Source organism: Anas platyrhynchos, chromosome 12 (genome assembly GCF_047663525.1).
Source record: "Anas platyrhynchos isolate ZD024472 breed Pekin duck chromosome 12, IASCAAS_PekinDuck_T2T, whole genome shotgun sequence".
Classification (NCBI taxonomy): domain Eukaryota; kingdom Metazoa; phylum Chordata; class Aves; order Anseriformes; family Anatidae; genus Anas; species Anas platyrhynchos.
In genome coordinates, this window is record NC_092598.1 from 18,860,345 (window position 1) to 18,880,718 (window position 20,374).

The 20,374-nt window shown below is 35.6% G+C and overlaps 1 protein-coding gene across 1 annotated transcript in view; it reads left to right on the forward strand.

Annotated features, from left to right (window-relative positions):
* ITFG1 (integrin alpha FG-GAP repeat containing 1) overlaps nucleotides 1–20,374 on the forward strand; it is a 71,245-nt gene that overhangs the window by 17,841 nt on the left and 33,030 nt on the right. Inside the window, exons 7-9 of the mRNA XM_027466992.3 lie at nucleotides 3,477–3,535; nucleotides 5,405–5,489; nucleotides 19,051–19,145. Of these exons, the coding sequence (XP_027322793.2) occupies nucleotides 3,477–3,535; nucleotides 5,405–5,489; nucleotides 19,051–19,145 (239 nt within the window). The remainder of the gene's footprint in view (nucleotides 1–3,476; nucleotides 3,536–5,404; nucleotides 5,490–19,050; nucleotides 19,146–20,374) is intronic.

Consider the following 20,374-nt stretch of genomic DNA (forward strand, 5'->3'; position numbering starts at 1 on the left):
TAAATACTGAAGTTTCATTTTATTCCAGTGCCAAAGGACTTAATCACAAAAACATGCATGAGAATTTGAAACACGTAGTTTGTGAGCTGGTTTAAGGGGGACAATTGGCATTAACGTAGCAGGTGAATTGGTTCAGCTAGCTCTAGAACTACAGGAAGCTTTCCTATAGTTGTATTAAATTGGGGAATATGGGAAATCACGGCTTGCTGCTTTACCTCGGGAGCAGCGTGGCGCTAGCTCACCTATACTATTTATGGAACGTAGTCTGCTATTTTTGTCTGCCTTTGCATTTTAGCAGCGCAGTGTAATATTACAGTAGGCCTGAGCTGCTTTGGTGTGATGGCTCAATTGGCCGTGTAGCATGTAAACAAGTTAGGGACAAGGAGGCACAGAGGGGTGTATCAGAGAAACAAAAAGTAATTTCCCAGCTTTCAAGAGATTGGGGGTTGTTTGAGCAGTGGGAGGAAGTTCAGTGTGAAAAAGGCATGAAACAGGCATGTTGCTGAACTTCCTCATCTTAAAGCCACTGTAGTAGGTGATGCTCGGCACTGATCCCTTGCAAACCGTAGAGAAGTATAGTTGTTGAAAACATAGCTCTGTTTTCTTACTCTCAAATCATGAAGCAAGCATTCATACTAAAATACCTCGTTTGTACAACGTCTGAACAAAGATTTTAAACCTATAAGCACCTCCACTTCTTAGCAAAGTAAACACTGGAGACATTTTAAATTATTGTCTTTCTATTACCTCTTTGTAGTTTGACTTACATTTAGTGTCTTGATTTATTCCTCCTACACTGCAGATAGCTAAATGCACTCCTTGCGATTATTATTGTGTGACAAACCAGCTACTGTGGGCCCCCCCACCCCTGTTTAATGTTTATTTTAACACTACTTTTGAATCTGGTCCTAACATCTGAGATTTTGTGCCTGTTGCTTTTTGTCCTTCTCTATTATTTCTGGTCCCTGTGCAATTATTTCTGAATATTTCTATATACGTATGAAATCACAGAGGGGTGGGGGAAGAATGCAGAAGAAAATGAGCGTAATCTGCTCCTGACTGAGGATGAGGGGATAGACGTTGTGTTGTTTTTTTAATGCATAAGAAAAATGCACTGCAAATCACTTCTTTTTCTGATGTTGTTGCATGTTCCTACAAAGTCATACAGAGTACCCATTCATGCTCTGTTCCACGTAACTCCCTAGTACGTGAGTGAGCAGGTAGTGGCTGTTGCTGGAGGTCAGGATTGACAGCTTTGCAGTTCACTGGGCTGTCCGTGGTGCCCAGTCCCTGCTGAGTGCCTGGTTTTCTGTGACCTGTTGTAGTTCTGTCTGGGCTGAACCATAAGGAATGTCTCTTGTGTAAAACATGGCCATTATATTTTCTGAGGAGCTGTAACTAATACGTTTACTCTGTAAAGCTCAAATGAAAACAAGATGTATTTCTGCTTATGGATGCTTTAATTCCCAGTAATGTTTATGTGACTTCCCATTAATATGTGAAGAACATCAATTTATCTATTTCTCCCTTCTGTTTTAAGGATATGTGACACTGCATTTACCCAGTGAAGGAAATATTGTTTGTTACTAAGAAGCTGGCCTGGCATGCTGCATTAATATAGGTTTTAAAACTGAGAACAATTAAAAAAATAAAACTCCATCACATGTTAAATCGGTTAAGAGATAATGCTGTTTGATTTTTGCTCTTCTTATTTTTAATGAACTGAAGGTTTTAACTGTAAATGATTTAAAGAGCTAAGGAGTTAGTAATACTCCCAGCATAACTCATATCTGCCTTTTGTGGTGTTTTCTACCATAGAAGCATAACTGTGTTGCTTAAGAACTTGATGGGTTTATTTAACCTAGTAATAACCAACTATTCAGAGCTAGATTTCTAGCAGAATAGTATTAAGTGAATTATGGCTTGTGTTAGCAGCTGTGCTATTTTGTCTAATTCTGGGAAAGCCACAAAACACATAAGCATAGCATTAGCGGCAGGAATGCTGTGGTAATGGTCCCCGGGATCTCTCCTTGCACAGAGGACTGGGCAGGGAGAGGACTGGCTTAGCAATTAAAGGTGAGAGGTCAGAGCTGCAGTGCCTGAAACTGAGTCAGAGATGGCTTGGGAAAACAGGTACAGTGCCAACAAAAATGTCTGCAAAAGGTTAGGCAATCTATTATATTTGCTAATCAAATATTAGTCATTTGCTGTGTGCTTAAATATGATATTGGAAGAGCCTGTTGTGGCATACTCTGTACGTGACGTAGTCCATAACAAATTGCAGTGCAGATTGCAGCATGAATGTACTACAACCCTACTTGAAATACTTGTTGGATCATTTAAGTCTTGGAAAAAAAAAAAAAAGAGGCTTCCAATCTTCTGTTTTTTTCTTTTATTAACAACCCTTTCCCCACACACAAATGTATTCAATTTTAATTGTTTTGTTTTATATCCAGTGGTAATCAGCAGTATTGCTTAATCTTCCTTCTACATGCAAGTTCAAAATTCGGAGCTTATAAATGCTTTTTAAGTTACATCCCTTGTATTTTCAGAACATTTCTATGTCTTCCTACACTGTCTTCAAGAAATGCTTAAGCAGCAATAAAATTCATTCCGATGAAGCACATTATCATGATAAGGCTTTTCACGTGAGTGCTCTAAAGGAAATTGCTGTTTCAAGTATTCAGAGGAACAGAATTAACATAACCTCCATCGAGGAGGGGGAACCTGTGAGCAAAATCTTTTGTTTCCATTTTGTTGGTTTTTTATTTGATATTCAGGTGCTGTTTTTTTTCCTTTTTCCTGTAAGTCAGTACCCCTTATTATGCCATTTGAAATTCCCTGTACAGCAGTCCACCTGCTTATTCACTAAAACACCTCAGGGTATGGCATTAATATTCTTTTTTCTTTAATTCATTTTTTTCTGCCCACAGAGTAACGGTTGTGTTCTAACTCAAATAGTGATATTTTAAACTAGAAAGCAAAGAAGGAGGACAATAGAAAAGAAATCAAGTGCTTAAATTTTAAAGGGTGATTTTCTTAATCTTTGGTACACTAGAGATCATCCTTTATTTTCTCCCTCAGGCTTTTTTCTTTTTTTCGATGTCCTTTATAACCTTCTTTCTTCCCCTTCTCCTGAATAAGCTCCTCTTTAAGTAGCATCATCAGATAAATTACCTGAAGCACTCTTTTGCACTGTTTTCATGTTTAAGAGAATTTTGCGGAAAGGAAGCCTGGAACGTTTCTCCATCTTTTTCTCTTCTTTTCAACAGCATATATGTTATTTATGTATCCAAAATAAAAGGATGTAATAAAAGGCTCTTATTAGGTTTTCATTTTTAATTTTGACTTGAAAAAATATAATTATGTATACTTTTTCTTAGTTTTGAAGCCTGTCTCTTTCTTTATGCTTAAAAAATGTTCTTCAGTTAATGTTAAATGTTCTATTTCTCTTGTTTTTTTTTCTTCCTTCACAGATTTGTTCCTTACTACGTCAAATGCACGCAGCATTCAATTTGAGACGTGGGTAAATAAGGTAAGAGAGATTCAAATAACCATTCTGTTAAATGCAGAAACATCAAACAAACAAACATTAAAGGTTGTCTGACATGCCTGATGTTAGGAATGAATTGAACTGAATTGAAGGAAATCTTTTACTCAGCATACATTTCCCTGCAGGTTTTTTTAACATGACTGCAAAGGAAACCAATCAGATTGACTTTACATGCATTAGCAGGACTCCTGCTGTGTCATCAGCTGTTGTAGTAATCTACTGACACTTAGCACAATGGTTTATGAAGAAATGAATGATAAGTTGTTTTTATTTTTGTAGTCTCAAAGATTTAATTTTGTTAAGCTTTCTTAGAACTGTGATTCCATGTTTCGGGACAGAGGTTCAAAATCTCACTCCTATGTACACAAGTTACAGCTGAGAAAATTCCAAGTCCCGTGTTAATCAAATACCATAAGTGTAACTCAAGGTTGGGCAGAAACAGGTCAAATGATTATTTATTTATCTAAGAACATCATTGTTGTTAACAACTAATGATATTAATTAATTTGAAACTAAATGCATCCCTTAGGCTACATGCTAACCTAAATTACTGTAGCTAAGAGTGTTCACATCTGTGCAATAAAGTTTACTTTTTGTTATAGGAGAAACTGCTGTGTTCTCTCTGAACTTCAGAGATTTTTTTCTTTTTTTTTTGTGGATGGGTGACTGAGCATTGACACAAGTGGCTCAGATTGTGGAGTCTCCTTGTGAACATAGTCAAATCCACCTGTACATGGTCCTGGGAAACCAGCTCTGGTGGCCAGGCTTGAGCCAAGTGCAAGGTGGAAGAGCTGCAGAGGGAAGGGAATTCTACATATGCTTTTAGGTGGAATTACTGAGAAGGAAGTGATTAAGAACCACCATCAAGTAGCTTAGGGAAAGGTAAGATAATGAAATGAGTACCTGCCAAACTTGGCATAGATCAAGTTGGGTAGGTCATACAGCAGACATATCTCATCACTGACGGCATCTTGTGACATGTTCACTATAGCCACCTGAGGATTTCTCGCATCAGTGGTATCTGATGATCTCCCATTCCTTCAACAAGTGTATGTATAAGAATTTTGAGTGCAAGAATGAGAAAGGTGGTGGCTGGAGAACAAACCAAGGCCTTGTTACTTTTTGTTCATAAAGTACGCAGGCTAAAAGCCAGTTAACAGATTGCTGACTCTCTTCATTTCAGGTTTTTTTAACTTAGGTATGTATAGTTGTATCTGTGTCACTTCGTGAACTGATTGCAGTGACTACAAAAGTGGGCCTTGAATTGTGTTACTTGGTTACAAAAACTTTACATTTTAAATGGGTTTTGGTCCAGGTGTTACCCAGTTTTATGATAAACAGGAATCCAGCACTCTTCTGTCTTTCTGAAGAAATATTAGAATATTACGTTCTGCGAGCCAAGATTTTAATAATAGACAATTAAAACAAGACCTGAACCAGACATAATGTAAAATCGTGATTTCCTTAGTAGAAGGAAAATCAGAAGCATGTGTGTTTTTAAATATTATCTGTAAAATTACATGTCACTGCCTAAACACACGTTAGTGTTCAAAATTATTAGTGATTTAGATTTTGGTGCTGAAAACTCAGGCTGTTTTGAATAACACAAAAAAAAAATGGGGACAACTCTATTGGAAGAACGTTACCACTGGATATTCATAGGATTCCATGAAAGATTAGAAATGCAAAAACTCAGTTCTAGTATCCAAACAGTGCAGTTTTCCACAGTTGAGCTTTCTCTTATCTATTTAAGCTCTTCTTTATTGAAGTGTATTTTCTTTGGTTTGAAAGTCAAGCTTTATTACTTGATTTGCCGTTCAATTTCTTCGTCATCTTTGTTCTGTTTGATAGGATGGGAACTTCTCTAGAGCTGGGAAAAGCAAAGAAATACCCAGTGGTGTGGTGATTGTTGGGCAGTCTGTGTTTGCAGATTTCGGTGAGTTTCATTTTTCTAAACTACTCATCTCTCGTGTTTCTTTTTTGTTGAATTATGAAGTTATTTTTTTAAGGTGTTACATCTGTTGGCCTGTAAATCTTGAAATATGTAGGAATATTTTATTAATATATTCAGCTAAATTCAACTGTGGCTTTTCCAGTATAGTCTAACTCACGTGTATCTACGTTCTTTCAGGCACTGTACCAGTATCAAACCTATTTTTATCAGATGTATTTTGGTTTTTGTTATTGTTTTGTTTTTTTTCTGAAGCAAGCAAAACTTCCTTTAATGCACAGGTTTTTTTCTTGATTGAAATAGTAAGATTTTAGTATCTTAAAAAGTCTGGGAGGCTTTTGGACAGAAGAAAATCTTAATTTATATGTAAATGCAACTAACTTTCACTAACATCTGTTTGCAAGGGGTAGTGAAAGCCTCTATTTTTCTAGTAGAAGGTACTTTTTCCAATTAGTTCTGGCTTATCAATGTGTGTGTCATGTTATGGACAACAGGAATGGTTGGTTTTGTAGTTCAAAAAATACTTACTGTGTGTGCTCTAAGATAAGAAATTTGTGACCCAAAAAATACTACAGGCCTAATTCTGCTGACACTACTGTGTCAGTGAAATCTATCTTAATAAAGAATTAATTTATTATACTTCATATATCACATTGTTGAGGCTGAGCCTGTCTTCAAACATTGTCAAATGTCACCTTGTTGCATTATTTTAATTTTTAACAATTGTGACATGGAGGCATGACAGCTTTTTAAATGAAGTCCAACTCCATATTAGAATGTGTCCAATTATCCTGCTCTACTGCTGCTACCTAGAAGAATTCTAGAAAAGCTATTTCCTGACTTTTAACCAGAAGACATTTCTGCTGGACAGTTAATTTCCTTAGTCCTTTATATAACAGCTGTGGATTAGTTTACAGATCATTAGTAAATGAAGTAAGGTGAAACCTGAAGAATGGTCTAGGTTCTTCTGTGAAATGTTACAGTGTTTTGTAAACCCTTTTAAATATTTTTTTGTAGTATCTTTTAATGTTCACAAATATAAACACTTGTGTATAAATACTACATTTTTGCAATTAAAAATAATTTTAAATGTTATTTTTTGTAACTATTTTCCAAGCTGATGTTCTGAATAATGTGTCTTAATAAGTATTAAGCAGATATAGCAGATCTTTTTTTAATGATGGCACTGTGGAAAGCAATCTTCTTGTAGGATATTTTCATCTCTGTGTTAGGTAGTTAATGAGCCCAAGTGATATATCATAATTTTAGAAATTTATCATAATTAATGGGGTTTTAAAAAACTGTGGGGTGCCTTTGCAAAGAAGAGAAGAATGGTTTAGCTGGTAGAGTTAAAACTTTGAAAATGTGAATACTTCGAATGCACAGCACCGTAACCGTGCGGTATGCTGCGTGGTGGTGGTACAGCCAAGGTGATGGAAGGCGCTGGCTGGTGTCGTGATGGCAGCAGCAGGGAGCTGCATTGTTTGAGTTCCATCACCAATTGTGGAACGCACTGCTCTGCTAGCTATCATCAAACTCATAGGGGAAGCATCAACATGAGGGTATAGTGGCACAATCTTTACATTAATAAATTTAATGGGAGAGAACGCCTGCAGCAACTTAAGAAATGCACAGAAACAAATGCAGAGGGACAGCATGGATGGCAACAAGAATAGAGAGGTGGGGAACAATCAATACCATCTATTGAAGGCAATGCTGGCGTTTCAGAGGCTGACTTCTTTGGAATTGGTTATTCTAAAAGATCTCAACCATTTCATCAATGAGAGACAAGGTGGGTATCTACCCAGCATAGATCTTGCTGTATGAGGGCCTTGCTCCCTCTTCCAGAACAGCTGCATTCTCGCTGTTGTCTTCATCTTCACGGGTGAATGCAGATGACACAAGCCCATCCAGGGTGAAAGAGGAGAGACACTTTAATGGTTTTTCTTTCCACCATCTCCTAGGTGTTGGGACATGTTTTGATGAAGCTCTTGTTATGTAGTTTTTCGTGAAACACATAGAAATGCTATTCTCAAGGCATCAGTGCCACTTCCTTGGCTGATGTGAGCTGATGTTCTCATAATCATTAGCGGAGGCAGATGCCTTTTTTGATTATAAGATTAGGCTTTATTGGGAAACCTGTATAGAACTTTACAGGGATTATTTTTCTAGACCTTTTTGTGGCTGAGCATAGGTACGTCTTTCAGTTGCTTCTAATTAGCATGCAAAAGGGAAGTGTGAAGAAATCTGATGCAAGGACTCCTAGTTATGGAGTGCTTAAAACATGGCTGAAACACAGAAGACACATTTCAAACAGGCAAAATATGCACAAATATGAAAGAAGGAATGTTCCATGTCCTTTGTGTTGAAAAATGACTGTCATATTATGTCATCTGTTCAGCTGCAGAAATGGAGGAGATTTGCATGGGAAAAGTAAAGCAGCTATCTTGCTTTGCTGTTTCTAGGCATAGAAGTCTTTTTAAATGAAACTGCGGAGGGGATTGTGTGGTTTCTAGGTCAGCTTTCTGCAGTCTTCAATTGTAGAGAAGAGGGAAGAAAGTTTAAAAAAGTGCTTTGTGGACTTTCAAGTAAGAATTGGATACAATAGGTTTTAGACTGCCATGTTGGCAATAGAAGATAATTGGTTGCAGAGGTTTGAATCTCTGTATGTAGAAGATAAGGAAAAATTCCCATCTGTAATTAAGTCTGAAGGAACTAACTTGACAAAAGCTTAGTACAGATTGTCAATGGCTGGGAATGTTTTGATAAGGGAAAATAAATGTGAAGAGATTCATGATATTAATGAAAGAAATTAGGCGTGAATGAACTTTCTAGGGGTTATTTTTTTTTTTTGAATCTTGCTTTGAATCAGGTGTTAAGGTGGCTTTTATCTTCACATGTCACAATGCTGATATGTGTTTTAACTTTCCTAAGGGAGCGAAAGGAGTGCTGTAAGTGTGTTTGTGTGTGTTGATAGAGAAGCCACGTGTATTCTGACAGTTATGGAAATACAGCTATGATTTTGAAATTACTATTTGAGTACAATTATGACTTCAGTATTTAATTTATCTTCTGTTGCAACAGTGGATAGGAAGTTGAGTAGTGCATTAGTTTTTTCTTCATCTTGCCAACATTCATTTAAAACAAGACAATGAATAATTATTTTCTCATTGAACAAAGTTTTAGAGGATACTGAAGTCAATGTACTACTAAAACAACGTGCATGAGTAATTAAGTGATATAATTTAAATTCTGTTATTTATGAAGCGCAGTCTGATGGAAGTTGAATAATGCCCTACCACCTCCAAAAATAAAAAATAAAAAAACCTGCCTAAATACCTCTCTAAATGTGGTTATACAGTAATTGGAAGCAGGGAGCAAAGTTGCATTGCAAAGTATTTCAGTTGAGTTCTGATAACTTTCAATCCAGTATTTTTTTCTGCATCAATCTAACAGCCAAGAGGCAAAATCTTGTGTTACCAGAACAACACTGCATTTACCCACTTTGCAGTGTCAGCATGTATCTAGAGACTTCAAATGGTAGGCAGTTATTGTACAGGTTCTGTGTGTACTGAGCTAAAGAAAATGCCTTATTAGAAATGGTTTGTCAGACTTTAACATCTCCCTTTTTCAGTTTTCAGTTTCAAAAATGATGAAATAATGATTGTCGTAAGTCAAAAGGAAGTTAAGGTGTGATGGTTGGCAATTTAAATTGTAATTTGGCTTTCTGTAATGGGGCCTGAAAGAAGTTTCATTGCACAACCAATCAGACTAGCACAAGGGAAAACGGGGAATGAGATGCATTAGAAGGTTGCATTACCTTCGACCTAAGTAGCTTTTATCAAATGATGTAAATGATTCCTCAGAGCAGAACCTACCATTGCTCTCGTGCTCTTTGTGTATGCTGCAAGCATCTTCTCTGACAGTGGGATGCAGCTGCTGTGACTAGAAACATGTTCAGTATACAGTCACAAGCTTGTTACATTCCCATCCTACAGTATTTTTAGTGTTGCTTGCCTCTCTTTTCTTCCCTTTTTTCAATATTTTCTGTATCTTGTAGCTGGTGTTCCGGGCTCTCTGTTCCCTAAAGGTCTCAAAGAATTGTGTTTCTCTGCCACTTCTTATTTACTTAACCTTGTGCACATCAGACTGTGGAGCTACATCCAGTCTAGGCATGAATTTAGGAGTATATCATTTGAGCTGCCTTTTTCTCATTTACACCCACCTTTCTATTTATGCAGCGTTGTGCTTCTCAGTCCAAGATTCTGATTTATTGATCATATGTACATTTAACAAAGCATCTTTTGTTTCAGAACGTGACTTAGTCTAACATTATGTTCTGTTTCCAAAAGTTTTATTTGAATAAACCTTCCCAGCCATAACTCTTTACCTGCCCTTTGAAAGGGGGAAAAAAAAGGTGGGGGTGGGAGTATCTTTAGAATTTCTCAGTTAGTATGTTACTCAAAGGCAGCTAGTTTGGGATTAGATTCCTTTTCTTACATTAATTAGGTTGAACAATAGCTATCGAGTAGAAACCATTTAGGTAAATAAACATGTTAAATAATAAAATAAAATAAAGTTAAATTAAAAAAACACCACAACTTGGTGATTCATGAGAAACTGTTACAGATGTTAGTGTATAATCTTAGTAGCTAAGCACTGAGGTACTAAGATTCCTTATTCCCGATGCACTCAAATAATTTATATTTTTTCATGGAAAATGTATTCAAACATGTATTTATATGCATCTATATATGTGAGTCTGTAAGGTCTATGATATTTCTGTATGTACATGTGTTTATATGTGTATGTATATTTTAATGGAAAAATGGACAGATATAAGTCTACATATATGAAATACACAGTAATGTAGTAGACCTTAGGCTTCATCTAAATTGGAACCTGTAAAATAAGTAGCCCCCGCTCTGTTACATGATGGTGATGATTTGTATATTAACCTTACTGAAGGACAGTGAACAATTGACAAACTTGTATTGCCCTTTTTAAAATAAATCAAAAATGCTTTGTGACATGCTTATTACAAATGGCATTTCAATTGATGAAGGTGAGCAGAGCTGGGCACTAGAGAATTCTGCACTTATTTGGCTGACACATTGCTCCAACAAGTAAGAGCTCTTCATTATTACTTTTTCTATTCTTCTCATGTCACTATGGTAATTGCAGTGCAGTGGTTGCTATAGCAAAAATGATTAATCCTCCGTTGTTGTTGTCTGTATGCTAGCAGAGGCTTTTTAAGATCTGCTTGTACTGGCTTCAGAGAAAATCATAATGTTGGATGGAATTCCTGATAAATAATTGCAGTTACAAATTGTTTTAATTGTATTAGGAATTGTGAAAAAATTTATACTTGTTAAAGAAACATAAGGATTTCAGTGGAGCATCCTGAAAACAGGATTTTGAGCAATAAGATGAATGTGAACTGTATTTCAACACAAACCTGTTATTTTCTGGCTCCATCGAAGATTAATGAAATATGTCTTTAAAAGAGTGAGCCAGAAGCAGTTAGTGTGGAATATGGTGCTGTTTATGCAGTCTAGTAATTCATTTTCATTGGGAATTAACATTATAACTGCTATTAACCTATGATCGGTTCACTGGATATTGATAAACTATGTTTTGTGATGTCTGACCCGAGAATTGAGAAGTTTTATTAATCAGTCACTGCTTTTGCTAAGTTCACACAAAATAAATAAATAAATTGTTGCAGCTTGTATGTAAGAGTCAAAAATAGCTTTCCAAAATGAAAGTAGAGCATACTGTTGATAGTGTCCTTGTGAATAAATACAACACAAGTCTTACTTTTTCAGGGTAGCGTTTAGCCAACTTTTTACTTGCCATATGTTCTCTTAGCTGCTGCTGGGTCTTCATCTGTGTCGTCGTCTTTAATTTATGAAGCCTGTGTTTATTCGTACTATGCAAACCTACTTACTTTTTTTGATAAAGCAAGAATTGGGATTATTGAAGTTCTCCTGAGACCTGAACTCAGGTTTTTCTCATGTTTAGAATCTAGTAATCCAACTACTAATTCTAAGACATTTTCTCCGTTCACCAAGTAACTGAAGAGTTTCATGTATGTTACTTGACTGTCATATGGTAGAAATCGATATTTTTGTCATAGGTAATGAGAGCTTGTAATTGCCAGCTCATTGTGTTTAAACAGTGTAACAGAGTGCCTAACCTTTGTTTGTTTTCCGTTGAAACCATTCCTTGCACTGTGCAAAATGCATTTTGTTGATTTTTTTTTTTAAAGTAGACTTTGATTAACCTGCAACTGATGATACCTTAAATACATTGCTTTTATGCCTGCAGAGTTTCATTGCAATTTTGTAGCTTCCAGTTTTGTATCTCAGTTTTCTTTTAGAATCTAAATTTCTTTATTTTTTTCCTCCTCTTTGGAATGTCACATCCTCAGATGCGGTAACTACGTATCACAAGAAAACTTTCAATGATGTGTTTTGGTAAATAACCTCTTTACATAGCAATCGTCTTTTGAGCTCTGAATTGTGGAAATGTACTTGAGCTCCTGTAGTCAATGAAAGGACTCTTTAAGAATCTTAAGATGCAGGAAGATAATATATCTGTGTTCGAAATACTCAGCATATGAGGAATACTGTTATTACTCTGATCAGTTTGTGTGAAAAGATGCAAAAGCTAATGGTATTAAAGAATTCTGAATGACCTTATCTAAGGAAGAAGTTGTTTTTGTGATAGACACACTTGAGCTCATCTGAAACGGGTACATGGAGATACTCCAAGTTAATTGCCACTTGGGTATTGAGTTCAAGGTGCATTGTAGAAAGTGTATTTAAAGGATAAACCTGTCTTGCGTTTTAATTGGTGACCAGGGATGCCTGCTGTTCAATGACACTTCTAACTTTTCTTAGTCCTATTTTTAAATATCTAGCATCATGACAGTTCTTTAGAAAAAGATCCTGTATCGAGGCTAAGACCATAGCTGTAGCAGTTTCCCCTCCTTATTTGTTATCACATGGAAGTTTGATACCACATGTGCTTTCTAAATGTGTAACTTTAGGTAGTTCTCAGCTTTGCCGTTTCTGTTCTTACAATGTGAAATACTTAGAAAAGTAAATTTCAGCATCAACTGCAACAGGAATTTCAGTGCTGACTATTGTTTAGTGTGCAGGGAGCTTCTTATTTTGTTCTTAATTTCATTTCGTGTTTAAACCCTTTTTTTCCTTCTTGGACTCCAGCTAGTATGTTTAATATGCTCTTCTTCCAATTAAGATAGAAGATCTCACTGGTGAATCAGATGTAGCCTAGAAGTCTTTTTGTGCTGACACGCTGTGTTTAAATGCTTTTCTTTCCATGGAGATGTTAATACAGATTCTTCGGGAGGGTATAGGCAAACCTAAAATAAGAATTTTAATGTGAAGGAGTGTGTTATTAGTTTTTTTTAATGTTCACATAACTTTGATTCATCTGTGAAAGCTCTTTACATCTGTCTTTTGAAGTTGTGATTCACATTTTCAAAAAGCAGCTGACATTGATTATTTTAATAATGCGTAATTATCTTAGTAATTTCTTATAATCACCTCTGTCATGACCATCTCCTTGAACACCTAAAGGCAGAAAGTGACAAAAGAATTCTAATCATTTTATTACTTCAGAAGATAAATTTAAGATAATCAGCTTTCAAACAAACCTTTATTTTGTTTGAATATCAAACTCAGTTGTACTGGTTGTCTTCTTTTTGCCTGCCCCAGAAGGAGAGTGTTTTGAGTGCTGCTGTAGCAGGATTTTTTTCCTCCTTATTTTCGGTTCTTTAGAACTTCAAATGAAAGGCTCACAAGGAAGAAGAATGAGAACAGTGCAAAGCAGTGAGGGAGAGATGTGAGCAAGCTATGTGCATGGTGAAATAAAAGGCATATGAATGTGCATTAGGATGTATTATATTAAACAGAGATGCCTGATGCTTATTTTGAATTTAAATCAACAGCAGAGAAAAGCTTCTTGGCTTTTATTTTACCATGCTGAGGAAATGTTTTTTCTCACCTCTTTGAAAGGAACTGTGAAGACTGCACTGACAGGAGGTCTGTAATAACACAGCCAGTTCACAATGTATATTCTCAGGAGAGAACAGTAGGTGCTGAAGGCATGAGGACTGTGTGGTGTACGAAGTGCCTTGCTTTGATGTAGCATCGGATCCAGAATTATGGAAGCTAGACTGTTTTTTCTGTCTTAACGTGCATACTTAGCTTATGTTTATCTCCCAGAGGGGGGGAAAAAAGTTTGTTTGTTTTTTTTTAATACAACTGGAATAAGTTATGAGTTTATTATAGCAAAAAAAAAATATGGCTTAAAAAAAAAATTGGATCATACGCCCGCCAACTTTATTGTTTTGCAACTTGGTTGTAAAATACCACTTTTTAACACCTTTTTCTGTTTTAAAGGAATTTGACTGAGAAATCGTGTTGCCTGTTTACTTCTGTTTAACATGTGATAAACTTGCTTATTTATAAAAGCATCTGTCTGAGACATTTTGATTTTGGAAGAAGTTTATCAGGTATAGATCTTTTTTCCTTAAAGTGTGGAAGAACATACTTCATTAGCAGTCCTAAGAGGAAAGAAAATCAATTTGGTGGTGCAGGGTTGTGTGCTGCCTTCTATCAACTGCAGCGCCTGCTGGCTAGTCAGCCTACTTACTTTATAGATTTATCTTCCTCTTCGGTTAAGGAAAGATGCAGGTGGTAAGTTAGTTACCAGACGGAACTGACTGAGGCATTCGAGTGTGTGGCTTTGTTTGCTCTGCATCATAAAGGGTCTGTGCTCATTTGGCTGATCATCCAGTTGGTTGAAAATGGAAGGGGAAAACTCTAATGGACCTGCTACAGCAATCCCTTAATTTTCAGAGTTGAAACTACACAAACTCCAGTGTCACCATAACAAATTAGGACAGCACAACACCTACATGTAGATGTGAGCATTTAGTGAAATGCTCAGGAGGATCAATGAGACCCTCAGAGTAAATGCTTCTGTAGTAAACACAACAAATAATAAACACTGTTTACTATTTGTTCTTTTGTTTTAAAACATCTGTTTGTTATTTTATGTTCATATTGAGTTTTGAACACTTTAAAAATATCATAATGTTCTAAATTTTATTTGGGTATTTTTTCTTTCTTCTGTTCATGTGTATTTTTAGAAGAGATGGAAGAGATTTGAGCTATGTTTGAACATCTTCAAAGAATTTTCAAGCTTTAGTTGCAAGTAATTTTTCTCATACAATCTATGAAGTGTACCCCCAGTGAACTACACCATCTCTGTCTTTTGGGTTATTCTGCTACTGTTCCAATCCAGAAAAAGTTTGCAGACATGGAAAGGAGTCTTTGTGCCCATGGCTTTTCATTGAAATGCAGTGAATAGGTAGTTGTAAGTAACAATTCTCATATGATTTGTAGAATATATGACTGCTAATTTTATCTTTATATATTTTGACATAAATACAGATTTGTAGCTGATGAGTGTGTGGGACTGTTCTTTTTTTTTTCATTTCCACTACCTATAAAGCTTGATTTTTTTTTTTTTTCTTAGTGTTGTTCTCTAGTCAGAGTCACGTGTTGAGAACATGACAGCTACCAGTTGAGTGTTTATTTTTACGTCAAACAGGCTTTCTTTCAAGATGAGTGAAGCTACCAAAGTACATTGGGAGTCTAGGGTATGTTTAAGCACCTCTAGTGCTATGAGGTGCATTGGATTTACAAGTAATGTTAACAGTGAGATTTCCAGCAACTTGAACTGAAGTTGGTGAAAAATCTATACAGTCACAGAAGGATAGACCAGTAGACTCTAGGAGCTGAGTAAAGATAACAGAATTTCTAGAAGTAAATGTCATGACTGGTTCTAACACCTAATTCCCTTGGTGTACTAGGATGAAACGCGTGTAGTGAAATTTTGCATGTATGGTATTTCTGTACTGTTTGACAAAATGAAGGCATTTCACTGTTTAGACAAAGTGTAAATTCGTATGAGCCACTGGGCCACACAGAAACGCACACAAACCACATGCAGTCTTAAAAAGGTAATATTGTTGGCACAGCTATCAAGAAAATGCATAATTGTGTTTAAATATTAGTATGTAACTAAGGGAATTTCTTCTCATGTATAACTGAACTAAAGCTGTGTCCAATTTTATTTACATTTCTATCTAAGTCAATTTGGAAATGGCTAATGTTCATAAAATGTTCAAATAAGCAGTCAAGATCTCCTAAAATGTATAGAAATGAGTGGTGACTAAAATGAGGTTTCCAGAAAGAAAGAATTTTTATAACGGTCACATTTATTAAAAAATAAACAAATAGAGCTTGCAATGTGGATGTCAGGTTTAGCTGGATGTAGGATGAAGTACATTATCAACTAATGTTATACGGAATGTTTTTTCCTTGTCTTCTAATCTGTAGCTGGTACGTCATATTTCAGTTCATCTAATGAGCTCCTCCAGCCATTATCATCAATGGCGTATTCATTAGTAAACCCCAAAGAGCTTCACATACATGTTTTTTCACCTATGAAAACCTAATAGAGCTGAAGCAAGTGTGCTAATGGTACTCCTTTTTCATTTCTGGCTTCCTCCTCCTTTGTGGAGGAATTTAAATTCAAGATTAGAGTTTTTGTTTTGTTTTGTTTTGTTTTTAAAAAAAAAAAAAAAAAAAAAAAGGATGTTTACTTAAATTGAGAATTAAACCAAGCATGAAGATGAGATGAGTTATCATTATAGATCCAAGATAGTTTAGTTGTTACAGTGAGATTGAGTTCTGTGAGAAGCTCCTGGGGTATTTTCATGTGGTTTTCAAGATCTATAGAGTTGTGCAAAAAAATTTTAGCCGGCACTTCAAGGTATGAAATCAAGGTAGGAAGCACAAAGATTAAGAATCAATTTTCTTTCAAAAGTGGAAAAGTTGCTGGATCCATTTGTTGTTTCCACACAGTGCCTTTGGACAGGTTTCAGAAATACTGGAAACATTGTATTTGTAGTTATTGCAGATCAGGACAGTGTAAAATAGCAATATAAAAACAGGAAAATGAAACATTCTGCTCTAATTTGGTGCTTAGGGCTGGTTTGGGAGGAGGGTGGGTTTTTTGGGGGTGGGGGGAAGGATTTCTTTGCAAAAATTGAGGCAAGATTTGCATTTAAATGCAAGATTAGCCAATATTCTGGGTAGGTTTTATCCTTGTTTCTATTTTGTTTAAAAAAAAAAAAAAACCACTAATCATTTACAGCAGTTATCACTTCTGACAAATCTGAGTTTTCTTCAGAAAATGCCTTTTGTTTAAATAACCTTAATAATAAAAGAAGGATTTGTGCATTTTAAGACAAGGGTTAGAAATAAAAACTAGAGAAGAAATAAGAGAGAATAGTGTGACAGACGTGAAGAATTCTGGGCTTTCCTTCTCTTGATTGCTGCTTTTCTGTAAGACAGTATTTAACTAATTGTAGGCTTTCTTAAACTACTCCACTACGGCTCAGAAGATATTCTCATTTCATTGATGTCCTATTTCCAGCTGTATTCTCATGGTTGGCACTTCACTTGATGTCTTTTAAGTTGCATCTGCCCTGCAATGTGAATACGTACCTAGCCATTTTTTATTTGTTTTTGGATGAAAGATAAAGGTAGTGAAGCTCTCAATGAGGCAGCTTTATCGAGTGCTCACTATGATGTATATTGTAAATGTTACCCATGGCTGTTGGGAACTTAGACACTTTAATTGTTCCGGCTTTCTTTTGCTATGTTTTTTGTGGTCACTGTTGAAGTCAGTGATAATGGGCACAGTTCTTATTCATGGTACATAAAACATTAATTCTGAATCAGTATCCTGCTTTAATTGTTTTACTTGAATGATGCAGAAAGAAAACAGCTTTACAAGCTGGTGCTGACTTCAGACCTGTCAAATTCACCGGTTGCTATGTTAATTTCTCTGTTCAGTGGTAATTTATTTTCTCATCTGTTTGGTTGCTGACTTACTGGACTACTACCGAGGCTAACTGTCATCCTAAATTGTTTGTACTTGATAACAGAGCTGCCATAATAGTTTAGGAGGGTTTTTGCTGTGAGATAAAATAATACTTGAGGCAGATGGCATGTAGAAAGCCACTGAAGGTGATGGCTCAGCTTTATCACTTGGAGGTATCTAGGGAGGTCTGATATTTTTACAAGTCCTTCTGCCCCTTATGACCCAATTTTCCATCTCCCAGCTTCCTTACATAACGAGGGAGGTACCTACAAATTTTAACTACGTATGGATGTGTATACTAAAAGGTCTTCATAGAAATATAATTTGGTAAGCTGAGGCATCATTTATTATGGTATAGGTTAGGTATGTCAAAACGCTTTGGTTGTGGTCAGTAGTACATTGGGAAATAAGTAAGGGATTCGGTAACTTTTGAGGGTGGTCTAGTGTTTTGGCTTTGATTTGTGTTTTTATATGTTAACTAAGGAGACTTTTTAAAGCAACTGTAAAAAATATATTTAAAATATTAATACCAAGCTGCTCAAAACCATGCGGGCTATGGGGCAATTTGAAAAAATAAATTTTGCATTACAGTTTGAGCCTTTATTTCATAGCCTGGAAAAGCAAATTCTCTGAAGCTTTTATGGGTTGGGGCATAGCATCTCTCTAGCAAGTCTAGTTTGGCATATTTGGTGATAATCAGGAGTTGCAGCACTAGTCATTAATGCAGCAATTCTAGCTTCTCTCGGGCTGCTTACATTCAGCTGCCTCACTGTTCTTCTTTCTCAGCCCACACAAGGTAACTTGTGGTAGCTTGGGAATATTCAAGGCAGGACTGCAAAATGTGAATGTGGGGATTCCTCCTGGAGTAGATAATGGAAAACCATTTTATTTCTCATTGTATGCTCTGTGCGTCAGAATTCTGGATGCAATTAGACATTGCTTGTTTCAACATGTAGATGGTCATTGTTTTCCTAAAGGTTTTGGAAATATATGTGCTAGAAGAGCTTTGTTAAAAATCTGTGATTTAGTCATATTTAGCTAGTTCTATAGGCCTGGAATTTATCAGCCATTGAGTTGGTCAACTTTCTAGTGTTGTTTTTTTCCCTTTTAGTATAGATAACATAGTACATGTGAACTCATGACTCTTTTTAGTCTTCCTGGCAATGCAAAAGTTTAAAATTGGTTCCAAAAGTTGGATTTGCTTGTATGGTAGATTTGTGATGGCAGATATATGTGAGTAATTTTCTTCCCATCTAAACACAGGGACTAAGTAAATTAGTAAGCATTTACTCTTCTAAATATAATATATTATCATCAGATATAAAATTTAAAAGTTCCTCTATACTGTGGATCAAGATGAAAACACTTAACAAAGATTATCTTCAAACAGAAAATTGAGTTCTTTTAGATGAGAGATTACAAAGGTAAAAGATTTTTTCAATGTCTAGTTTATTTTAGTCTAATTTTTCACACTAAAAATGTTCAGTTAATTATCTCTTGCAAATAAAGTTTCTGATTTTGCAAATACACATTGACCATCTTTTTTCTTTGGCAGATGGTGATGGACAAAGTGAACATTTGTTACCAGTCTGTGAAGACCAAGCATGTCAAAAAAGTGCCATCTATTTAACTAAGCTAGGACTGGATCAGGTATTGTGACTTTTGGAATTGCAAAGACAAAGGAAAACACTGTGTTTTATGAATCAAGACAGTATAGAAAAATAACTTTTATTTCTGGAAAAGGTAAATTTCTCTACCTGTAATGATATTACGTAAGATTTTTATGTAGGTATGTATTTATTATCTACCGCAAACTATGGTTTTGATGGAAAGTAAAGTAACTCGAGATCTAGTAATGTATCCATTTCAGTTGTCTAATCTTGGCAATTCTATACTTACAAGTACATGTTTTCCCATGCTCAGAGGTTTTCATTTTGTTTTTTAAATTGCATATATTCTGTGTTCACAGTGGAATAGATTACAGTGCTGCTGGACACATGGCATTACAGGGGGATTTGATTTACAGGTCATAGAATGTACATACAGCAAGTGGATGATTAGTTTGCCATATTTGCTTTGCTTTTTGGGCAAAAGGAAGAACACTGACTTGTTAAGCACGTCACGTTGGTTATGTTACTGTAACACGCTGCTTGCATTTCGCATTTCACTTTTGAGTAGTTCGGGTGCTCTTTGTCAAAAGACATTGTCCTTCAGTTCTAAATGTAGTTCCCTATTCTTGATATAAGAATATAAGAAACAAAAGACACTCGATGTTTTCTGCTCAAGTAAATTTGAGAGAAATATTCCAAATGGAAGTAAATTCATTGTGGAAAATGAACCATACACAAATAGCATGTGCCATTGATGGGTACAAAGCTGTTACTTGACAGTGGTGGATGATTTATCAGTGGGATAAACAAAAACTGTATGCTATGTTATTTATGGTATGTTTCTGGAAGGAAGTGATTTAGTAATGTGTGGAGGAAGGTGTGTAGCAGCTTACATAATACCAAGATTTTGCCAAAGTTGAGTCTTTTATTGTAGCGTGCTCTGAAGTAACATTGTACATAGACAGTTTTCCTGTTTCTTCATTATTTCATTTTTTTTAAAGAGGTCAACTATTTATTTAATAACACATTAGATTTCTAACATACTATTTTTGACTGTCTCAGTATATTTAATTTGTATTTTTAATTTAGCAATTACAATGTAATTTCAATTTTTAAATAGTTTCTAAGATAATGATCTTTGAGTTTAAAAATTAACAGCTGAATATTGTCATTTTATTTTAGGAAGTGAAGAATCCAACAGATTCTCATCCTACTAGAAAAAAAAAAGCATTAAGAAGTATTAAGGCTTACCTAGAAACTTCAAAGCAA